This window comes from Tyto alba, unplaced genomic scaffold (assembly GCF_018691265.1).
Source record: "Tyto alba isolate M040663 unplaced genomic scaffold, T.alba_DEE_v4.0 Super-Scaffold_14, whole genome shotgun sequence".
NCBI lineage: Eukaryota > Metazoa > Chordata > Aves > Strigiformes > Tytonidae > Tyto > Tyto alba.
This window is the reverse complement of record NW_024881276.1, coordinates 22,773,052-22,797,126: the sequence shown is the minus strand read 5'-3', so window position 1 is coordinate 22,797,126 and position 24,075 is coordinate 22,773,052. Positions and strand designations below refer to the sequence as shown.

The window sequence follows — 24,075 nt, the reverse complement described above, 5'->3', positions numbered from 1 at the left end:
ACTACACTGGCAGGTGACAGGTATGACTCCCTGCATATCCACCCGGGTGAAACCAGGCAATCACTGTAACAGAAGGGGTGTAGGTACCCAACCAAGTTGACAATGTCATCGCAAACTGATGCCATGAAACACAGCACTGCTAATTCATTTCCCTGAGAGGTACAAGAGATTTGGGAAAGTGCACTCCCACAGTGACTGATGTCCGTAGATGTACATCTCCTTACCCTGGCTTAATCTCTACCACCCTTAGCTCCGGGACACCCAATTCTACCCACCTCTGAATTAACAAGGTGTTATATTCACTGTGTCTGTCTCTCTCCCCACCTCTCTCTTTGTGTGACTACCAGCTTCTATTTGCTGACAACCCACTTCTTACTCCTGGCATGACAATTTGTGAGGTTTAAACATTCTCTTTTATTTCAAGCCTTGGGAAGAGTAAACACTCCTAGACTGGATGAAGACAGGCATATGGGTTTGGGGTTTTTTCCTCACTCTGCTATTTTTCCTTAGGGAATATTTTTCTCATTGTTTCATCTCCTGTGTAATTTTCCCTTACTGCCCTCTTCTGATTTAACTCTTGGATATTAGGTAGGTTAATAGAGAATAGATAACCTGCAAGTCATCTAATATGGTAAATATATTGTAAATATTGCTGGCACTTCCCTCACTCTGCCCATTAGAGGTACTTATCATTGTATCTTCAGTAATAGGATACACATAAAACATCACCAAGTGCGCCAGACAAAATAATCATCAAGTTTAATGGGTAAATCAGAAAAATTTAAACAATATAAACATAAATTTACATACTTTCTACAAAATTCCATTACTGCCAGCAATACATTTTGAGTTAATGGCATAATGTGTACATCACAAATATCCAGATAAGCAAGGCTTGTAGCAATCTTCCTACCAAACAGCGAGAGAACATACATATATGAGTATTTTTTTGACAGTATTTGGGCTGGAGGAAAACCCCACATTTTTCTCAGGCTCATCAAAAAACAATTGCCTTCTTAAACACAGGGTTTCCTCCATGGGGGTTTATTTAGGGAACTTTACTGGTTTCAGTATTTTGCCTTTGAACATTGATACAAGCAACTTATCCTATGTATATTTTGAATTTTGTCTTTGCTCATTGTGAAATTAAATAGCCTGATATGAAATTTGAAATTACATGCTTTTATTTCTGTGTAAACAGCATCTCCCAATAAAGTAACCTGTAACACAGTCATGGCAGGAAATTATTTTAGAAATAGCAATTCTCAGATGAATTTGTCTGCTCCCTTTATAGATTGAGTCACCAAATCTTTATAGACCAATGTTAGTCTTTACTACTTTTTGTTTTTGCAAGTACTGCATACACCTCTGGGAGACTGAACTGAGGTGTCTTTATGAATCATTAGACCTCAAGAATCGCAATGAATCCCATTAACTGCATCCCAAATTCAGAAATCTTGTTGCTGGTTGTTCACAAGCTATAGAGAAACGGAGTCTTAACTTGCAGGATGCATTTGCTAAGCTGGTATCTGACAAAGCAATATATCTGACATAGGAATGAGAGAGGCAGTCTGTCTGGAGCCCTCCAGCAACCAATTTTACAGTCTTGTTTCAGTCAGAGTTGCAGTGTCCTAACAGCATTTTGGCCAGGGGTTTCTTGAGTGCACAGTAAGTCGGTAGTGTCCATTAGTTCCGATCACAAGAGCCAGGCTAACTGAATGTTAACGCCCCCAGAAACTGGACTTGGGACCTGAATCTCCCAAATCCTTATCAAATCAGCTGGATTTCTGGGAGGGGAACATCTAAGTCAGCTCAGACAGACAAACAAAAGATTCTCTCCCAGTCTGCCAGACCAGATGGTTAAAGTGGTTGCTTTAACCTTGCTGAATCTGATTTAATCAAAGCCGGTGAGACTCATCTTCTAATCACTCCAACATAAAAAAGACTTTGTGACACCATCTTAGAAACTCTCCTGTGAGAGAAGACAGGTAAAGGGAGAGGTAACAGCACGTGCACCGTGGCCCTAGAGGTTGGAAGGTTCTTACTATATCCTCATGTCAGGCAACTGTCTAATCATCGTGGTCTGTCACCTCTTGCTCATGACATTTGTCTCCGGCACTGCTAGCTAGCTGATCCACAACAGTCATGTAAGTGGAACTGTAGGTAGAGATGTAATTGCACATCCCCTACTGCCACCCTTAAAAGCTCTAACACTATAGGTTGGAGTGTTTCCAGGGCCCCAGGCAGTGTCTCACTGACAATACTTCTTATGTTTAGAAACCATTCTCCTTTAATAGCCAAGTTAAGATTCTGTATATTACTCTTACAGCTTTCACTCTGTGACTTTTTAATGACTCGGCTATTAAAATCTATAGACTTTAAATGCAACAAAGGTATAGCTTTAAAAAAAAAAAAAAAAAAGAATCCCCAAAGCCTTACTATTGGTAGGTGGTAATGGCTGAGTTGAAAGGGGTGATACTTCTCAGACAGGATCACTCAAAGGGAAATCAAGAAACTCTGGAAACCTGAACTGTCCATTAAAGAAAAGGTCCCAGCAGTGGGAGTCAAGACAGATACTCCATCAGAGTGAGGTTCTTGCAGACTGCAAGGTAAGCTGAACAGAGAGGGAAGGGATGAGAAGTAGGTATGAGAAGAATGTAAGAAATTTGTTAAAGATCAGAATGAGGCACATATAATAATATAGGAATAATCTATCAATAAGATTTTAAAGTTCAAAGGTGTAACTTTGATCAGGACTGATACAGACAGAGAATCATAGACTCTGAGATTAAGAGAAAAGCATTTTTATTTATAGGTCCAAAAAAAAAGAATAAAGCTATATATTTTTGGACCAAAGAGAGGACAAATAAAGCTCAGGAGTACTAAAAACCTGAAATTAAACTTTGAAAGGCTGTAAGTATTGGTTTTAAAATACAGAACTAAGAAAAGGCTCGATATAACTATAAGCCTTGTTTCCATAATGGAAGACCAAGCTCTCAGATTAGAATCCCTTCATATTTAGGGAGCTAGGCTGTGAACATCATATAATAAGGACTCTCACCAACCTATATCCAAACAACTTCAGTTCTCTAGAGCAAGAACTATAACATGAAATAGAAGATAAAGATATTTCTAAATACCCTTTAATGCCTGAGCAGGTCTGGAACAACACTTTTATGTCTCGAGAGATGCTGTGGAAATAGCTAACTGGGCTTTTGGCAGAGGTAGAGTGCACTTACCCAGTGTGACTTCATACTATAGAGCAGCAAATGGCTGAGTAGAAACATGCCCGTGTATCTTCCTCTGCCTAACATCTCTTACTTTCTTCATCCTGGTGGAGTGTGAGCAAACTCCACTGTCTTTGGAGTGCCGAGGTGGAGCATGATCAGCTCTGTCAGGAGAGCAAAGGGGTCCCAGTTCAGCTGCCGTGGTGCAGCTGTTAGCTACACCTGAGTGCTCCTGTCTGGGAAGCCGTAATGCTGGTACATCCTCAGCAAAATTCCCTACCTGCTGAATAATATAGCAGAAGATAGGAATCAGTAGGTTTTTTTCGGGGGGGGGGGGGGGGGGGGGGGAAACAAAAAAACACAAAAGGACTGAATTGCTACAGCAAACTACTTAAATGCAACTCTTTAAATGCTAGTTGACCTATGTTTTAAACACAAAATACTATCCCTCATTATGAGAAAAATACAAACTCTTCAGCACACAGCAAGGTCTCTACAAACTTTGCTCTCTGTGAGTTCATGTGTGACCCCATTCTGCTGACAGCTAGCCCTTTCACAGGGGCAAGGTGACTACTTTTACTAAGGTGTTTAAATAATATGGTGGGGTGTGGGGGGAAGGTTTCTATAACAGCCAAATTAGGAAACTCATGGTTATTTATACCCAGTTACACTGAGCCAGAGGCAGCCCCAGGTGAATGGGGATTCACAACCTGTAGTCAGGGCACCCACTTCTGCATGATGGTGCAATCTGAGGTACTGCTGCATCACACATGACCAAGAGGACTCAGGTCACCACACAGGTCCCCTTAGTTATGCATTCTGCCTGCCCAGCACCCACAGCATGTGATCTCTTTCTGAAGGGAATAAAAGCTAAAAAAGGTCTTCAAACTAAACTGTGCAACTGACATCTTCTCACAATCTGTACTGCTTAATTTTTGCCTCCACTCCAATTACATCAAAAAGTAAAAGCTGTCTTCCAGGAGATTTATGGCCTTTATATCACATTGCCTCAAGCCCTTTAAAATTTAAGATCAATTGACAAGACACAGTGTATGAGACTTCTCAGTCTGTGGACATCCACACTATTAGGAAAATGGAAAAGACATAAATTCAGCAGTACAAAAGGACAAGACTATGATCTTGGACACATCTTAGACACTTTCTGATTTTTTTCTTCATTGGGCCAGAAAAGCCAGCCATTAAAGCAGACATGAACAAAACAAAGATGGGGACAAGAGTCTCCACGTACCTGTCATTCTGCAAATGATTGTTTATTTTAAATGGAAATATTTTTAATGTCTGGTTTGTTCAGATAGTTACAGCCATGGTCATGGTGCAACAGCAGAACCACTTTGTTCTGATCCTTGTTCTGATGTTTTTATGACAGTTGAGGATTTTTGGTTATTAATAAATTGGCCATACCTGTATTTCCTTTCTTTTATGCTGTACTTTACTGAGACAGATTCACCTTAGGGTAAAAGACAGGCAGATGGCAGATGTATATAGGTCATGTGCTCTTCAGTGCTGAAAAAGGAACTCCTCTGTGCCTATGCATTGTCTGTCTCCTGCTAACTAAGACTTAAAATAATTATAAAGCACTCATTATAAACTGAAATATCTGAACCTAAGGATAAACATACTGCCTAAACTAATTATTATGTTCAATTTTATAAACCACTTGTGAAAATAAATTTCCTGATTAAACAAAATGAAGCATATGATCATCCAAAATATGAAAGTGACACTATGTGCTGGGATTTTGTTCATATTGATTCCTCCAGTTAGCACCTTTGACTTCCAAACGGGAGGCCTAGATGACACCATCTAATCTAGAATCATGTCAGCAGCTGTTGACAGTCCCAGATGCTTCAGATGAGGAAAACAATATCCTCTTCTTTATGGAAAGATGAAATAGACAGTCTGTTTCCTTATTTTAATGTTTGTTTTTAAGTCCCTGAATGATGATCATTTTACTATCCTTCCTCTTCAGTCCTATGCATACTGTACTATGTTCTAATTGAGGACATAAATATCTTTTCACTTCCTCCATCTGGTTCTACTCCTGGCCTCAGGATTATAGTTTAGAATTGCATCCATTGCTATCCATTTTCCATTCTGTCTTTATTTAAATATGATTAATTTTAATTTTTTGTTTGACATTTGGATTGATTGAACAATTCCTTGCTCTTGTAACATAGTTAAAAATACAATAACATGAAATATCTTCCCTTAACTATTTTTAATGTGCACTTCTACAGTTACCCATTCACTGCTTATCTAGATAATCCTAATTTCAAGTTTATATGGAAATTTTTCCATGTCATTCTTCCCAGTTGCTTCTAAATTATTCTTTTCTGCTGCTCATTCTTTTTACATGACAACCAGAACTAAAATGTTCCAAATAAACATACCACATATTTATTTAGCATATAAATCCATGAATTCTTCCACACCACTCCTATATTTGCACTGAAGTTTCCACTCAAAACTTTATTTTTTACTGGTTGCCATTAATCCTGAGCTCTGATATCTATATAAGTGTGGGATTGGTTTTGGAGGACAATGGCCATGTCAGACAAGAGCAAGACTTTGGCTGCATCACAGAAGGGACGCAAAAAGAGGAGGAAGAACTGAGAGCACTGTACAGCTGGTGAATGATGAGAACATCTTGACCTTCGTCGGCCAGAAGCTTTGGAAGTAGCAAACAGGAATGTAAAAAAACAAGATAAGGATGATGAGCTTTGTCTGAAGAAAACGTGCCAGGCTATGACTGATGGGAAACATCTGGTCGTTTCTTAAACAGTGGAAAGTTTTCTACTTTGAGCTAAAAGTGTATAGAACATTGTGTCTGTGCTTGTAAGATTTAATTAACCAATCGGCTTTAGGATAGAAGTAACTAACTTGTAGCCAATGAATTGTCTGGTGTATTATGGACAGCAGGTAATAATCAATCAAATGTTAGTCTTAGGCATGTGAACAGTGTGTGAAGAATGCATGTAACCAATCAAGCCTTCTGTTTATGTGTGATCAGTTGCTAGGAAGACATATAAGCGCACTTGTATCGACAATAAAGGGATTTCGATTTCTGACTCTTACGGAGTTGCTGGAATCCATGATTCTCCTCATATAAGTGGTTCAGGCAATTCTTCCAAAATGAAAAAATGAAAACCCACATTAATTTTCATCTGATGCTCAGTGACATCAGTTAGCTACCCCAGTAGTGCTCTTCGGTCTTCCCTTGTTTTAATTATCTCAAACAATTTTGTCATATTGCAAACTTTGCCACCGCACTGATCATTCTTTTACAGACAGATATTAAACACTGAGTACTGATACTCACCCTTGGGCCATTCCATCACTTCTTTTGATATTTCTTTATCTCACTGTGTTTCTATAATAGTTTTCTCTTCCCCCACAACAATAAGCTTTTTTCACAGGTTCCTATAAAAAATTTTTCAGAAATAAAATAATTTTTATTAATTTCTGTAGAATAACTTTCATTTTGTCTGATGGAAAGAGGTTTGTCCCTACCACATTACACTTAGGTGTCTCGTACCTATCGTTTAATCTAGTTTACCCAGCAGTTAAGCAAAGCTCACAAGGGCTGTAATCACAAGATTGTCCAGAGCATTCACAATCTGTTCAGCTGCCTAATACCTTTGCAGTGTCTCATTTCCCATTTGCACTGTACCTCCCTGGAATAAAAGCCAGCCTGGCTGATGCATGCAGAAGGCTCAGAGTCAACTCTGGATTCTTGCTCCAGCTCTGCCAGCTACTGGTGGTGTAACCTTAAGTAAGTTTTCTAACCTTTCCACATTTCCCTCCCTTCTCCAATGCAGATGATGCTTAACAAAGTCACAGGAATAGATTTGACGAGTCTCTGTGTTTGCCTTGGTGCCGATTTCTGGGGGGCTTGTTAGATGTCTCCATCAGAGTGTTAAAAGTTGGGGTAGTAGATGAGCGCAGAGCAAGCAGGGCGCCCTGTTCCTCCATACATCTCTGAATACCTGCCAGCTTTCTGAGGATTTCCTTTCTGGATGGGACAGGGACCAGTCTGGGGCACCAAGTGGCAGCTGGCTCTGCGAGGCCAGACAGCAGGGCTTCGAACCGCCCGCCCACAGCAGCAGACGCATCTGGAAAAGCTGCACATTAATTTTTTATGAATCTTAATTATTAATGTTTTGTAAAATGGTTGGAGATCCATGGTAGGAAAATTTTACCACCTGCTAAGTATTAGCCTTCTATAAATATTTCCAAGCAGGACACAGTTGCCAAACGTTTTGTTTTGAGTTTAACCATTCTAACACTGGGCTGGGGGGAATTTTCACAACAACCCAAATCTTCTTGTTGAATAAATGTTTTACACTGCTCATTTTTCTGCTTTGTGTCTCAATAGTCCCCACTGTGCCCTAACCTGTCCTTTAAATGGTCATTTTAATTATGGATATAAGCATTTTTTGTCAAATGTGTATCTTCTTTCTCAAAGCCAGAACTATATACTCTTAGTATTAATGCACTAGTATGCTTCAGATTAGTTTCAAGGTCTTAACATACATAAGGTAATTAGAGAATCTGAATATTTTGTTCCAGTACTATCATTTTAACTCTGTATTGGTTTTCAACTTCATGAAGTATTGCATAGGACCCCTAATTGCTGAAATTCTGAGATAAATTACACCACTTGAATTTTGAATTTATTTACTCGGTCAGTAGCTTGTAGTAAAGTTCATAGCAGAAATTCTGTTGGGTAAATTATGGTTGTAACTTTTTGACAGCTTAATTTAAAATACTAGTAGCTTACATAAAAATTAGTGAAGCAATTTAGTCCCATTCAAAATGATGCAAGACCAATATGCAAATGGAGAGAGAGAGCTTTAGAAATTTAGAACTATCACTACTTGAATACATATGTATTTAAATTTATATTTAAATAATTACAACACAGACACACTAGCCAATGCCGGAGGTTCCCCTTACAGTGTAGGCTGGCTTTGATCTCCATGTTCCACGTATTTCTTTCCGTGCTTCAGCAGAACTCTTGACTTTCTCTCTGCCAAACAATGTCTAAATGGCTGGCTTCAGAGCAAGTTTTTCTCTTCTTTTCCACATGCTGCTACTTGAATCAGAGAATATTACTCTGATTTTGTACTGCATTTGTTTAGGACACTATTTTTTCCTTATCTCATTATGCTGTATTAAAGACAGAAGAGTAAAATTGTTTGACTGTTCATGTTGAATTCCTGGCAACAACCTGTCATACTGTAAAGAAGATCTCACTTGGGTCACTTTCAACTTAACATCTCTCCCATAAGTGTACTAAGAAGATGGGGAGAAAAAATATACAGAATTGTGTTTGGAAGTAATGTTTTCTTCATGTTGTATGTCCAGACTACATGACCTGAAGACCTACTCTAAAGACTTGGTGTTCTGCAGCAAGAAGCAGCAACAAAGAATTAACTATCCGGAGCAGGCTACATGATGAATTTGGTGGGGGATTCCACCGTTAGTATCTCTCCTGCATTATCTTCCCTTGGATGGAGGTCTTTGCACTGCAGTGGCTGAAAATGAGCCAACCATGCTTTCAGAGTGCACTTGAGTTTGATATAACCATACAGAAGGTTGATTCAGTTAAGCAGACAAAACAAAGTTTTCAGATACTTAAACACACACTTAAACTTACATATGAGAGGTCTCAAGTTTAAGGAACAGGTTATAGATTTGATCTTCCAGTGTGCTGCAGGATTGAACCCCAGGGGTTTAACATTATGTGGGAACAAGGATTTTTCTATGTTATTTCTCCTTCTCAAAATGTTTTCCAAAACATTTTGCCTATCAGTTGAAGAATGACAAAGGTGCTTAAAATTGACCTTGAGTCAAACAAAGAGAAAAAAGGAAGATTTAATTTTTAGTCAAGAACTAAGTTTAATCAATTCTTTTCATAAGATTAATTTAAGAGAGTCCCATGAGCAATCTTCTGCTATATTTAGGGCTACTGTGTCATTTGTGTGACATGAAAAATCAAAGCATAAAGAGGAAAAGGTAAAATTAAAAATCAGGCAAATGCATAACATAGTATCTAAGAAAGAGAGCAAATTATGTTAACAAGCTCCTCTTATTTGAAGTGAGAGGTTAAATCTAAAAGAAAACAAAAAGCAGAAGTTCTTTTGAAAAGCTTAACTTCTGATTTCAAATTTAATTTTAGCAAAACAAGGGTATGCTGAGTAACATCATACAGGTTTGCTGAGGGTAACGGAACTGCTGAGACATTTTCACATTGAAGATGGAACCCCTCGAGTGTTGAAATGAAAATTTTTCAACTACAATTAAATTACCAGCATTTTTTTCCCCTATCCACAGCAAATTATTTCTGTAAACATTTTCAGCAATGGGGAGCATGTTTCAGGGATGAGTGATAGTTACAAGTACCATCCATAGACTTCAAAGTACAAGACGTGAGAACATTTTCCGCGTCGCAGCTGCTGCTAGCTGACAGCATTAGCTATAAGGCTGGCCAGTGTGGGGAGCAGTGGCTTTCCAGAGCTCTGGAAAAAGCCAGGAGCTGGTGCAGAGAGTCAGGCTAAGCCATGGCAGTCAGTGAGATATCAGACAGGGAATGAATCAGATTTCACTCAAACGTCTTGACTCTGTACACTGGGACCAAAAATAAAATGAACTAAGGGTATAACTTCACTGAAGACTGCAATGGACAGCACAAATATCCGAGCCAAATTTCAATTCGTGAGCTTTCAGCAGAGCAAATTAACCTATGCAGAGCTTTGTGCTGTCATATACAACTAGCTTAGCATATGAGCATGCTCTCAGAAATTTAGTCATAGTTGCTTTAGTTTATGAGGTTTAAACTAAGGCATATAATCTTGCAACTGGGATGTGCTGGATGCTTAGGGACCAATAGACATCCATTCAGGTTGTAGTAGTCGTGGCAAAAGCTCATGTGTTCAGTCAAAATGAGCTGGGTAGCTTCAGCAATTTACATAATAACTCTTCATTAATCCAGCTCATTTTCTAGAACCGTTTAGGAAATGATCACACGAGGGAGGTTGATGTTATCATTAGTATACCTAGCCTGACAGACAAGAAAGGGTTTAAAGATTCCTTGGAGAGACAAATGTAGGCAAATTTGTGCCTGATGGAGCTGCCAGAACCAGCTTTCTAGGCCCGCCACCCTACAAAACAGGGGACATGGCAAAGGCCTCGAGAAACAAGCACCACCACTAGTGACAAAGCTTTTGAGAACCTGAAGGAGCTAGAGAGGCCTGTAAAAGTAATCAAAACACAAAGTTTTCTGCCACCCAATCTGAGAAAGGCAGTGGCACCACTCCTCTTTGAGCTGCATGGCAGCTGCACACGTGTTGCAAGCTTCAACCAAATGCCAGTTCCCCCAAAAGGAGAGGGAGGCAACAGTCAACAGCCCCACAGCTAGGGAGGTTCATGCTCTCATTCCCCAGATTTCAGTTTTAGCTGAAAGTGACTATCAGCCACAGGGACCTGGGAAACAATACTTCAAAGAGGGATATTCAACTACAGACATGGGATTCGCACATTAAATGTAAATTTAGGAAAGTTTTGGTTGTTGGAGGCATGCTCTCCTATTTAACAATAGGGCTGTGGTTCAAAGTCCAGAGTCAGATTTTATGTGAATCAGGCAGATAAAAAGCTTTGATTGTCAAAACTGCTCTTACAAACAAGTTTCTTACCAAATGTAATTAAAACTGTTTACATACTGTGCCCAGCATATTATACTATCTTTACTGATAATCTTTATCATGTTAGAGTTGGGGGAAGCTGTTAGCGCCAGATGGATGCTTAAGGACACTGGAGCGGTCACTTTTAAGATGTTATTGAAAAATGGTAAAAAGGAAAGAGGAAACTCATTCAGGGATTGAAAACTCTAAAAGAAGGACTAAAGATTTGTCCTGATCCTAAACAAACGATGCCATTAAGGAAGTGGTAAGACTCGTCACATGGCACAGCAAGTGCTTGTTCCCAATGCAAAGGAGAAACAAACTTGCATGTCCTGGCTGGAAAGGAAAATATACAGTCAGCAGTCCCTTGATCCTAGATATGTATTTAGAATATTCTCACTTTCCCGAGATAGTGTTGCTAGAAAACACAGCAGCTTAGAAAGATGACATCCCAAATTTGATTCGATATCCTAGGCCTGGTACACCTGAAGTAGTAATGTCTGACATTTATCATGGTTTTGTTTAACGGTTCTGCTCTGAAATACAGGTTTAGTCATATAACCATAACTTACATTATCTCCAGCCTCTGAAGGCTAGCAGCAAATATGTTAAAGAATATACAGGAACAGATGTCACTTCCGATCTGTACTTGGTACTGTTAAATAGTGGAGTGGTACCAAAGTAACATGACGTGTTACTTGCTGATATTTTATTCAACAGAAAACTGAAAACGAGTGCCTGCTCTTGAGCACCTATCAGGAACTCAAGTCAAAGTCAGAGCAATGGGAAGCTATGAGCAAAAAAAAGACATTATGGGGGGAAGGTAAAAGGGAAACATAATCTGGGGTACTGGAAGCTGTCGCCATTTTGTAGAAAACAACTGTGACAACATCTATAATGAAAATCAATGGCTGCAAACAGCAATAATGTCACAAGAAATAACCTGTGGTCAGGGACAAACTTGACACACCAAGTGGATATATGCGGAGGAATAAGTGACACTTTATCCAAAGGAGATGCCCCAACATAGCCATTTTATCTGAGAAATTCTGACAGCCAACACCCACAGCAGGTGGAGATGAATTAGTTTCATAACACGGTACAACTGGAACTAACAGACTTGCTGCCATCTGACAGCAAGAGTATTGATACTCTGGGAGAGATTTCCAATTCCATGAATCAGTGCAGAGTACCTCAGAGACTAATTGAACGTGTGCTTGTTCATTAAGTTAGATTAAGCTAGTATCTGAACTTCCTTATTATGTTAATGTTTAATTTCACTATGCAGAGGGAAGTTGCTGAGAACCATGTCTTTAAGAGGTTCTGGTTTGAACCAGTTGTTAAATACAGGCTACAAAGTGCAGTGCTCTTGTTAAGAGCTCACACTGCAAGTAAGGCAGATCCCTATCAAATTCCACGGTGCCTGCTGGTCGCAGGACAATTTAGACATAAGGAGAAGACATTTTTTCATTTCTGTGTAAGGTAAAAGCCAGGCCAGGAAAAAATAATACATTTCTCACTACTTTTTAGAAAGCTAGCAATTTTCTCCTTTTCTTTTAGGGCACATGTTACTATATTAGTGGAATGGTTTAAAGCATCCCCTCTGGAAGATCGAAGGCAAAATATCTCTGTTTTTCATAAAGGAAACTTAGGAACTTTGCTGGAGCTACTTGCTGCCTCCCCAGCATATCCAGAGTGATAATGCCCCACAATGCCTCTATCTGTTGACTGACTGTAAAGGAAGAGCAGATAACTAGCTCAGATGTAGACCCCTATACTATTGGTGTCTAAAGTTACATGAGACAATTTCTATTAGGAACTATCAAGTTGAGAAAACAGAACTAATGAGCACTTGTCAAAATCTTGGTTTACCTGACCAGGTGGGCACTGGATGTAGCTATACAGCAGAGGCAACAATAGTGTGTTTTGTTAGATATATTCTGTTCCTGCTGTGCATGCCCTTCACATTCTTGAATCGACATGCTTCTGGAAAGGTATAACTACTGTGGGCTACATCTGTTCCATGATTATCTTCATACTTTCAACCAAAAGCATCAAAGGAGGGACAACACAACCACCATTAGGCCTAACACTATGAGTCATAGCTTTTCCAGCCATAGTATTATTTACCCATTGTTCTGACAATTACTGTAAATAAGTACTTAGTAGTTCATTATTAGATATCAATGCTAAGTTAGAAGTTTTTTTAGATAGGATGTCATTTCTTCTAAAACAAGAAAACACTTGCTCCTGTTTTGTTCTTAATTGAAAGAATCAGTTATTATGACTGAACTCAGCCTCCTGTCTAAGAGCTGTCCTTTATCCAAAACTGTAATAACTGAGCGCAGGCACACCCAAGGCCTGTGGGTGTGGAGCACGTAATGGACAACATGGTGTTTGCAAATCTTTCTCAACAAGAACCCAAACAGCAAGAGAGTCTGAGGGATTTGAATGACACATAGTGACAGCATGGTGAGGACACCAGTGTGCTTTCTTGCTCTGGATCAGCCTCAGAGATGCTTCTCTGTTCCTATGCCTTTTACAGCAAGGAGGTTTGGGTGGACTGTCAGCAACAGGGATGGCTTTAATTAGCCTAAAGCCACCGCACTGTAAGTGGGTAGTTCAGAGTCTGAGTGACAGGAAACACAGCTATCTGTTCCATAGACTGGGAAAGACACTAGATGTTGAAGTAGATCCACTTCATCATCAGAGCCCTAATTTTCTTAAGTTCCTTTTAAAGAAGCCAATACATCCATCCAGAGCCTAGCTCTACAGTGACTAAAGCAGAAATCATTTATAATTCATCAAAAAGTGTTACTTCTGGCTCTTTTCCTCACAGAAAACATAATTACTCCTAAAGCTTTGTCCTCCTTAATTTACAGTAAAAATATAACCTTCAGAATTTAGTTCTACTAGGTGTTTTTGTGTTACTTGTGCTAAGGATATCACCAACATCAGGCAGAGCTTCCGATTATGAGTCATCATCCGTAAAATACTTTAAAAAGTGTTTATGTATTTCCAGGATCCTTGGTTTTCGTCTACTCCTATGATAACATATAGATTTTACATTGGTGAAGGAGTAGATGTGTTTGATGTCGCAGTACACCTGGAGCTGTGAGAAAACTGAGGGCAGTCTTGTCTCCAGATGAGCACTGATGGCCAAAAAAACCCGAAGCTGAGCATATTGGTCTTGTGTATAAACCATAAGCAAAGTATCACCCAAAGACCACGCTTTACTACAAGGTAAATAAGAATTTGTTCACCTGTGTGTCAATCTCCTGTCCTAACATCAAGGATCTCCTCCCACTTCTTCCCACCTTCTGTTACATTCTCCATTGATGTTCCAGTAGTGAGAGAAAATAGGGTAGCAGTCCTGAAAATAGTCTCACACATAACACACAAACGCCTTTTCACAAAGAAAAAAATATTTTGCCTTTGTAGAAGTAGATTTTTCCTCCTAAATGAAAAGGCCCCAACCTATTCATAAAAATCTCTGCTAAGATTCAGATCATGTGCAGCACACAGGTGATCGTCCAGGGAGTATGGTCCAAATTTCTAGATACTGTGTGATGGGTTTAGAGAGAACTATTACAAAACGTGGCTTTGTTTTTTCTCTCTCTGTTGTCTGCAAACTTCACTTCCACAACAGCTTTTTAGCTACAGTGTCAGGCTCCCAGCACAATGCTGTGTGCAGTGGATGCTGCCTGGGATGAGAATGCCCATGGCTGGGTTCCCTTGGATGGCTGCCAGAGCGCTGTTGCCAACATAAGCCATAGGAAAAAAGGATATTTTTCTCCCAGTTTCTCCCTGTCAGACCTGAAGAGAATTTCATGGGACACAGAAAAGCACACATCTTTGCCCTCTAGGGCTTTTTCCCTGCTAAATTTCAAAGATCTGTTGCAAACAATCTATGAATTGGATTTCTGCAGGCAAAAGATTTACAAGAAGCTTTCTCAGTGGTAACTTGGCCAGTCCAAATCAGGAAGTCGATACTAACTCCTTTCATTGCAGGTTGTTTTGGTTTTGAAGTATAAAAAAACCCTTGAAGTCTGGGTGTGAATAATCACGCATTGTCAGCATAATACTTCAGAAAGGGAAAGTGTAAGGAAGTGGGAGAAGGAAGTGGGAAGTAACTAAGTGGCCAGGCAGAGCAGTGTTTGCACTCTTCTGTGAAGCTATACCTCATCTGAAAAAAAGAAGTAGGCTGAGAAAAACAGGAGAAAAGGAAAAAAAGGTGGATGACAAGGAGGAAGACGAAATACTCAGCAAATAATTATTTACAAAATTAGTATTCTCTTATAAAGTTATGAAATGTGGTAAGCTTGGCTTAACCTGAGGCTATAGGTTAAGTGGTAAAGCCATACATATGTCTTAGGAGTCTTCAACTGTAAGCCTTGTCAGCTTTTGGATTGTATTATTGCACAGTAATAGATACAGTGATCTGAGAACTTTAATAAGAAAAAATAAGCATCTCAAACCTCATAAATAGGGTTTGTAAAATAAATTGGTGGCAGAATGAGGACAAAATAAAGGACAAAGTTGGGAATGAAAAATGAAACACAGGATGAAACTAAAAGTCTGAGAATATAAGAAATGCCCTAATGAATTCACCTAGCCCTACTTACCCACCAGGGGATAGACTGAGATCAATAACATGGTCTTCCTGGCTAAGGATATTCTTTGCATTCCATGTATGCTGACTCTCATGATTTCCCAGAATGTGGAGAAGCTGACTGTATAGTTTGTAGTAAAAGACTGCATTTAAAAATTAAAATGGACCAGTGGCAGGAGGAGATAATTCACACAGTGCACGAAAGCCTAGACATTATTTACAGTCAATTCCCCTTCCTCTTCCCCAGCATCTACAATTGTACTAGGGATATTCCATGGCACACCCCTGCCTATTCTTTCTAGTATTTGTTTATAATGACGTGTGTCGTGGTTTAGGCCTGATTGACAGCCAACCACAATGCAGCACCTCTCTCTCCCTTCCCCTCCGGCAATAAGAAGGGACAGAGAGCCAGGCTTGGGGTTCAAGATAGGACTGGGATGGGGGAAAATCCCCCTTTTATGATCACGAGCAAAAGTCAGACTCGTTAGGGGAAGAAAAAAAGAACATACATTTATTACAGACACTAACAACACATAACAGAGTAGGACAGTGAGAAGCATTGCCACATCTTGAGAACACCTTCCCCCCCACCCCTCCCTTCTTCCCGGGCTCAGCTCTGCTCCCGATATCTCTACCTCCTCCCCCAGTGGCGCAGGGGCAGGGAATGGGGGGTGAAGTCAGTGCTGCCACTTCCTTCATGTTCAGTGAGGGGAGTGTCCAAAACTTGTTACCCCCTGCTCCATCGTGGTCCCCCTCTCACAGGAGACAGTCCTCCACAAACTTTCTCTGACTTGAATTCCTCCCATGGGCCGCAGCGTTCCCCACACTGCTCCGTCATGGGTCACTAACTTCCTCCAACTGGATTCTCTCCCACTGCTGCAGCCCTTCCCGAGCTGCTCCAGCGTGGGACTCCCCCGCATGCTGCAATCCTCCCAGCGCTGAATTACAGCAGCGGGGCTACCTTTTCCCATGAGACCCCGGCCTTCTTCGGGCACAGAACCTTGATCAGCCGAGCAGGAACAACAGGCTGTAAATCAATGTCTGCTCCACCGTAGATCTTCATGGGTGGCAGGGGGGGCCGCCCTGCCGTCTCACCACAGGATACAGAAGGGTCTCTGCTCCGGCACACCTCCCCCCTCCTTTCTTCCTCTGTTCCTCCACTGACCTTGGTGTTCATGCAGCTGCAGCAACTCCTCCTCAGAAGTCCCACTACCCGTCACCACGTCCCTTCTTAAATACGTTATCGCAGAGGCGCAGCTGATTGGCTCAATTTCCCAAACAGAAGTGGAGCTGACGTGGAGCTGGGGGAGCTTCGAGAAGCTTCTCACAGGGGGCCGCCCCGATAGCCCCCTCCCCTGCCACCAAAAAACTCCACCACTCACTCAACCCAGGACACGTGTCATCCCTGAAACGGTCTAATTCCTTTTTCAACCTGCTGACACTATTGTTGTCCCCAGCCTCCTGTGAGCAGTAGGTTCTCAAGGTTCACTAACCAGTGTGTGTGTATTTTTTTTTTTTTTAAGTACTTTCATGTATTTGTCTTAAACTACCTTCCTATTTGTTTTACTGAGTGCCCCTTAGTTTTAGTATTGAAGGATTTGGTGAACAACAGTTCTACTTTTGCCTTATCCACCACCTTCATGATTTTGTGAACCTCTACCCTGTCCTACCTCAGGTGTCTCTCTGTAAATTGACAAGTCCCAGCCTTTTGCCCTCAGGACAAGGCAAACAGCTCATCCTTGGTTTCTTTCTGTTGTCCTCTCTCTCTTCCTTTGCAAAATCCTTTGTGTCCTTCTGGAGACAGGAAAGCCTGAAATGTGCCAGCCCTCCAGCTGTGGGTGCACCAGAGTTTTATATGGAGGCAAAATTACACCTGTCTCATTTTCATGCCTGTCCTGGTATGCCCAGTATTTTATTGGCTTTTTGGACTGTCACTGCACCCTGCAGCAATGATTTCAGAGAACTGCCAGGGTGAGGACTCTTTCCAGAGCTAAAACTGCCTGTTCCAAGTTCAGCATCACTCAGGGATGATGTAGGTGATGATTTGCTCTAGATGCAGTATTCCTTGCCATTTGTCTACACCAAAGCTCCTCTGGGCACCTACCCTGCTTTGTGGGACCCTTATGGACTTGGTAAATATTAGGGTGGCACCTGTCTACTCAAAAGAGTTCAATACTTTCCTACAAAAGATAGTAGATGTGTAAAAAATGTAAGAAAGAAGAAGAGAAATATATGAAAGGAAAAGACAAGGTGGTTTTGTGTTTGGTGGTGTTTTGTTTTTGTTTTTGTTTTTTTTTGTTTGTTTGTTTGGTTTTTTTTTTCAGTGCTAGTACGTAGTATTTTGATATTGTTCTTATGATGTGATTTTTAATTATTTTTCTGTATATAGGTGCATGACTGTAGCATACGCTTGTAAATTTCCATTTAGGATAATGATGAAAAGATAACCAGAATTTTGAGTTGTTTTTATTTCCTGGTTTTATCCCCTATACATCTTGTAAGATCTTTTTAATTTGAAAAAGTTTCAATAGAAGCGTCATGGAGAGATTTCCTCCACAATTCTTATTAGTACATACCTGTCAATGAGGAAAAGCTGCAACAGGGGAGGAAGCAAGCAAGCATCTTCAGTAATCCAATCAGGATTGTTCATGGGTACACAGTACACAAGGGAAAAATAACCGGTATAGCAAGGAATAGCTAAAAAAGAAACTCCATTAAGTAGGGGTTTGTGCAATTTTTGAGTTTCCCCCTCTCTTTTGATGTTGCCAGCTGTTCCTCTTACCTGGGACTGTTTCACCTTTGGAAACTGATTTTGAAGGGTGACCCTGAGATGCTTTGGCAGCATCAGATAGGCTTATCTTTTGTTTAGTTTACTACCTATCTTCAGTAGTGTTACTGTAATTTATGTTTAATTATGACTATGGTCTTATTACAGCTGAGGAATGTGGTTTTTTCTTTTACAATTCCTTGACCACAGCCTGGCTGGTTACTTGACCTGGCACTCTCTCCCAGCTGGGTGGCTGGGTCAGTACGGGCCGGTGTGGTCACCATGTCAGAAGGGCAGTGAAAAAGAAATCCTCATTCAAAAGAGGCAGCTTTTAGCCGGTTGCCTAAGGAAATTACGTTTATGCTTTACCATGTTCACATACTCATGCACACTTGTAATCTTTCCCAGGAACTTTTGAACCTGGGGGCCATCTTCAACAGTATTCGATGGGGGCAAGGTGCAGATCCCAGAGATAACTCCAACTCTCCTTTGAAGATAAGGGGCTGTGGAAAAGAGACCCGACAGTATCTTCTCTGAGGAAGAGAGGCAGTGAAAGTCCACTTCTCATTGAACAATGGAGAATTGACACTGTGGAGAAACTTAAACAGAACTCCACTAAGGAGAAAAATGCAGTTGGAGATTTATCTTCCTAGAGAAACATTGTTCACCTGTTAAGACAAGCATTCATGGGAAACCTGGCCTCCTTAATTACAGTGTGGCACGACTCGTGCAGTGTGCTATACCCGTGCTCTGCAGCTGTAGACTGCCCTACCAAACAGTAGATTTCCAAGCTGATTTAATTACATACTTTTGTAAGAAGTTATCCAGACTTGTTCAGGGCTGGCTGATGGATTTTTAGGACTCTTTTGACTGACATTTTTTACAAGGATTGAAAATGCATGTGTCTGTCATAATCAAAACATCATCTCTTTTCATTGCAACCAAAATAAGTTTCTATTGCCCAAAATATGAGCTATTTTCAGTTCATAGAATTTGAACTCCTAAACAATACAGCAGTTTGTCAGAAATCTGGTAGGCCTCCAATATTCTCTCTTACAAAGGACTGAGTTCATACTCATCTTCAGTGTCAATATCATCCTCAAACTTTGTAAGAGGGGGTGAATTAATCACTCAGATTAACACATCAAAGTAAACACAAGGTACACATCAAAGTACCTGGGGCCTTGCCATACTTGGAATCTGAGGCACAGAATTTGGTGTCTCCTGTATCTTTTGGATTACAGAACACTGTCAAACCCTTAAAATTTCTTGTTCATCACCATGTACCTTTTACATCACATTTTAAAATGAAAAACACTATAAAGGTTCTTTGGATGTAACTGATAACTGTGGTTCCATAAACAGCCTTCGAACAACTTACCTGTCCCTTGGCTCACCAACAGGATGTACGTGCACACCCTGCAAAGGCCACACAGACAAATAAACCTTGAAAACCCCATAAAATTTTAAGAAATGGGTTTTCTAGTGCCCAAGCCCACACTTGGCTATTTCTCATGACTTTAAAATAAACTTTTTAATTAAACAGCAATAGTGGTTTGCCTAAAATTACACCACCTTAACCTGGCAGCTCAGAATCCGACAGACAGGCAGCTCAAACATGGGCACTGGTCTGGGGAAGGCTACTAGGGATTGTTAAGCATTTCTTTCCTGTGAATAGTCAGTGTCCTTTTCTTGCTGTTTCCCTATGAAGAAGTCCCTCTCCCCACCCTGAAGTGACTGATACCCTGAAATGTTTTCAGACCAACCATTATCATTGCCAATAGATCATTCCATATCTCAAGTGTAAAGTTTCTTCTGCTTGTATGTCAAATATCATTGTTACATACTTTTGAATAAGATGTTAGATGTCCGTATTTCAGAATTTAACCTTAAACTTTCAAATTAAACACAGAATCTGTAAGGAGATGTATTGGATACATGAGTGAAAATCAAGAATGCCTGCCTGTGAAAGGAAAAGGGAATGACATCTTTCAAACTTGTGGCTGAAATTCATGATCACAAAAATATCTGTATATGCATTGCTTGGATGGTCATAATATTGGGTATTGGCTGCTGACAAACTTATGCTCATATTTTCTTGAGCCCATTCAATCTGAAACTGAGTTATAGCATAGTTCTCATTTATTCTAGTAACTGCTGAGGTAGGGCTATCCTCACTGCTTTTGCTAGTTCAGTATGCAACTTTCTATGATACAGATCTGCACACAAATCCTAGTTCAGACAGATTCTTCTCATGCAACTCAGACAGTAGGTAGCACCCGTTTCCACCCTCTCCCTGTGCTGGAATGTGGACAACTGACACATTTGTAAGCTTTGATAGATTTGCCTTGCTTCTTGCCAGCCTAAGCAATGAATGCTACAGCTCCTCTAAGGAGCACATCTTCTTTGCTCTGGAAAACAAACAAACAAACAAACAAAAAAAATCACCTCAGTCCATCAGATAAAAAAGCAGCTGCTACCCTCCTTCCTGGAATGTAGCAGGACCCTGCAGGTAGGTTAGATGCCAGGGAATGAACCACCTCTCTTATCAAAAGCCCACTTTTGTTCAGTGTCTTCCAGGAGACTACCTTCCCCTGACTACAACTCTAACTCTCCCACCTGTGCTCTGAGACCCCGTCCATTAGCAGAAAACCATGTTTATGTGCTGTGTCACCCCAAACTGGACCCGACTGCCTTCCAGAGCTCTTAAAGCTTTTGTTCTATTACAGTATTCTGGCCCAAAGGCCCCCTATATATTATGCTTGGTATTCCTTGTCCTCAGTTTAATGTGTCACACATGGGTGATGTGGCCTGGTATGACTCTCAGACCTCCATGAGGCGATGCTGCCAGTGGCAAAAGCACTTGCCTCGGCTCGGGAAGGGATCCGTTACGAGCATGTTTCTTCCTTGTGCGCCTCTGTATCATTTTTTCTTGTTAACATCTAATGATGGGTCCACATATAGTTAGAAGACACTTTCAGCTCAAATCATAAATGAACACTCGCCAGTATTCTAAAACTCTCTACTGTGAGACCTGTGTAATACTCAGCCTAATGGCCTTGCAAAAGGAAAAAACTGTTGACCACTTGTTTAGCTGTGGGGAATTTAGGGAACGATCTAAATATATTGGCTTTTTGTTTGCATTCCAAATAGCAGATGGTGTTGAAATATTTTTTAATGGTTTGTATGGCATAAAACACAGCCTCATGGTAATGTCTCTCACCGTATATGGTACCATCATGCAGGAGATTGACGTAATAATTTTCACTGCTTTCCTTTTTTTCTTTTGATTTCATCTGAAGACAGGAACAAGGTGTTCTTGGTGAATTGGTGTCAGCTCTGAATTTTAAAGCTAACCCTTAAACCACTTCATCAGATAATTCCGCTTTGGCAGGTTTTTTCCTCTGTGTGGGGAGCAACTGAGTAACTTACCTGTGTGAGTTTTAAGAAGTTGCAAGTGTGCTAAAGTACTGTAGCAAAAATAAATACTTTGTAAATTGCAACAGTTCGTGACCAGCTCCGTCAGAAGTGCTTTGCTGTCTTCTACAAAACATCTAATTCAAAACTTGGAAAAGCACACGTGTACAACTTATATCTACCTTTCGTATATAGTTTTCTGTGCAACATATAAAAATCATGGAACACAGCGTATCAGGCAAGTACTTAGTGTTTTAAACTTCACCAGATGTCTCAGACACTGCTTTTTAAGTAGCTATTAAGAGAAAAGACAGCCACCAGTTACTTGCCCGACTGGAAGAGTGTATCTAAGATCACTCCCAAAAGGATCTGTCACTTCACTACTTTTAGGGCGAATAAGATGACTGTTTCCCTAACAACAACGAAGGGTTCAACCTGTGCTCCAGAAAATATTTATAGCCCCTTGAAAAAAAAAAAACAAAAAACAAAAAACAAAAAACAAAACCAACAACAACCCACAACACTGTAACCGTCCCTGGACAAAGCTCTCCAAGCCCAGTTTTGCACGCTGGCTCTTTATTGCTACAGCCGATTGTGAGAACGAGCAGGGCCGCCGGCCGCTACCGACCGCGCGTGTGCGTGGGGCCGAAGCACCGGCCCTCGCCCCCGCGGAGGGAGCAGCAAGTCTCCCCGCTCCCCCACCCCCCGCCTCGGCGGGGCCGCCGCTCTGTCCTGCCGCCGCTGGCGAGGAAGGTCGGTACCTGAGCCCCGCTCGTCGCCGTCGCCGTCGCCGCCCCCGCCCCCGGCCCGGCCGCGCCCCCACGCACCACAACCGCCACCGACAGCCGAACCGGCCCCCCCGCCCCCCTCCTTCACCCGCGACATGACGTCATCCAAACTCGCGCCTGCGCACACCGACCGCCCCCCCCGCCCCCCAAAATGGATGGTGGGCGTGGCCCCGCGCGCGATTCTGGCGGGGCGGGGCCGGTGGGGGGTTGGTGGGGAAAGAAAGGGAGCGGAAGCGAAGGCAGCCCCCCGCGTGCGTGTGTGCCGCGCCTGACTCGTCCTGGCGGCGGCGCGCGCGCCCTCGCCCCGGTGCCCGCCCCCGCGCGCGCGCGCCGTGACGGCGTTGCGTGACGGCGGCTGGGAGCGCGCGCCCGCCCGCCCTCCCCTCCAGCAAAGCGAGCGCCTATCGCGGCCGCTGCCGCCGTTGCTCCTGCTGCTGCTGATTCTCCTCCTCGCGCCTGGCAGCGTAATCGGCGGCCGCGCCTGCAACTCCCCGCCCCTCCCCCTCCCACTATTATCCTCCCTCCCGGCGCTCGATCGCGCGCGCGCGCGCCTCCCCCCGCCCGCCCGCCCGCCCGGGAGCGCGCGGCCGCCCGTCCGCCCGGCGAGGGAGCGAGACGGCGCTGCCGCCTGCCGCCGGCCCCTCTCCGCGCCGCGCCGATCCCCTCCATGGACCCCGCGCCGCCCCGCTAGCCGGAGCCGCCCGCCCGCCCGCTGCCGCCGGGGAGTAGCCGGCTGAGAGGGGGAGGGAGGGGGGCGGGGGGGCGGAGGAGGAGGAGGAAGGTGGGGTCGCGCAGTGTGTGACACGCGCGGGGAGCGGCGGCGGCTGCGGCCCGCGGGAAGGAGAGAGCGGGGAGTCCCGGAGCGGCCGCGGGAGCCCCCGGGCGGGCGGCGGCGGCGTCCCGGGAAGGTGGCGGCGGTGGCGGCGAGAGCGGTTGGGATTTACCGTGGTGGTGGCCGTTGGCGCTGACCGGCAGGGGAGCGCGCCGCGCGGCGGGGACTGTGCCCGCGGCCCCCCCTCCCCCCCTCCCTCTTTCCCTCCCGTTCCCCCCCCCCTTCCCCTCCCCGGGGCCGCCGCCTCTCGGGCTGATCCCCCCCCCCCCCCCGCCCGGACCATGGCCGACGACGACGTGCTGTTCGAGGACGTGTACGAGCTCTGCGAGGTGATCGGCAAGTGAGTCCCGCGGGGAGCGGGCGGCGGGCCGGGCAGGGCAGGGCGGGCGTGTGCGCCGCCGGGCAGAGCGCGGGGGGGGGGGGGGGGCGGTGGTGCCCCCGGGCCCGGCCGCGGCGGGGAGAGGGATGCTCTGGCTCGGCACCCACCTGAGTCGCCGCCGCCGCCGGCAGCGGGTCCGTGCGAGCGGTGCGGGATCCGGGTCCCCCCCCTTGGCTGGTGGCGGTGGCACGGCGGGTGCCTCCGCCGCGCTGCCCACCCTTCCACGCTACACGGGAGGCGGAAGGGGGGAGAAGTGACCCGATGTTTTCTCAGCCACCATGATTAACCACCTAACCATCGCTCAGGCTGGCTGCAGCAAGCGGCAACCACTTCCCACCCCTTTTCTTCTC

General features: G+C 43.2%; 1 protein-coding gene, 1 long non-coding RNA gene and 1 pseudogene across 12 annotated transcripts in view; 2 read left to right on the top strand and 1 right to left on the bottom strand.

Moving 5' to 3' along the window:
* Positions 1-2,489: 2,489 nt before the first annotated feature.
* On the bottom strand, positions 2,490-24,075 carry LOC116961955. The gene is made up of 4 exons (XR_006164976.1): positions 23,833-24,075; positions 6,568-6,668; positions 3,240-3,507; positions 2,490-2,614 (listed from the first exon to the last, which is right to left on the bottom strand). It is a non-coding gene; the product is annotated as an uncharacterized LOC116961955 (long non-coding RNA).
* On the top strand, positions 15,548-15,694 carry LOC116961960 (annotated as a pseudogene).
* CASK (calcium/calmodulin dependent serine protein kinase) overlaps positions 22,896-24,075 on the top strand; it is a 225,617-nt gene continuing 224,437 nt past the window's right edge. For 5 of the 11 annotated variants that reach the window (XM_042789080.1, XM_042789086.1, XM_042789084.1 and 2 more), the window contains exon 1: positions 22,896-23,686. In XM_042789080.1, coding sequence (XP_042645014.1) covers positions 23,628-23,686 — 59 coding nt within the window. In that variant the 5' untranslated portion in view covers positions 22,896-23,627. The remainder of the gene's footprint in view (positions 23,687-24,075) is intronic. The other 6 variants (XM_042789089.1, XM_042789083.1, XM_042789087.1 and 3 more) reach the window with 2 other exon arrangements.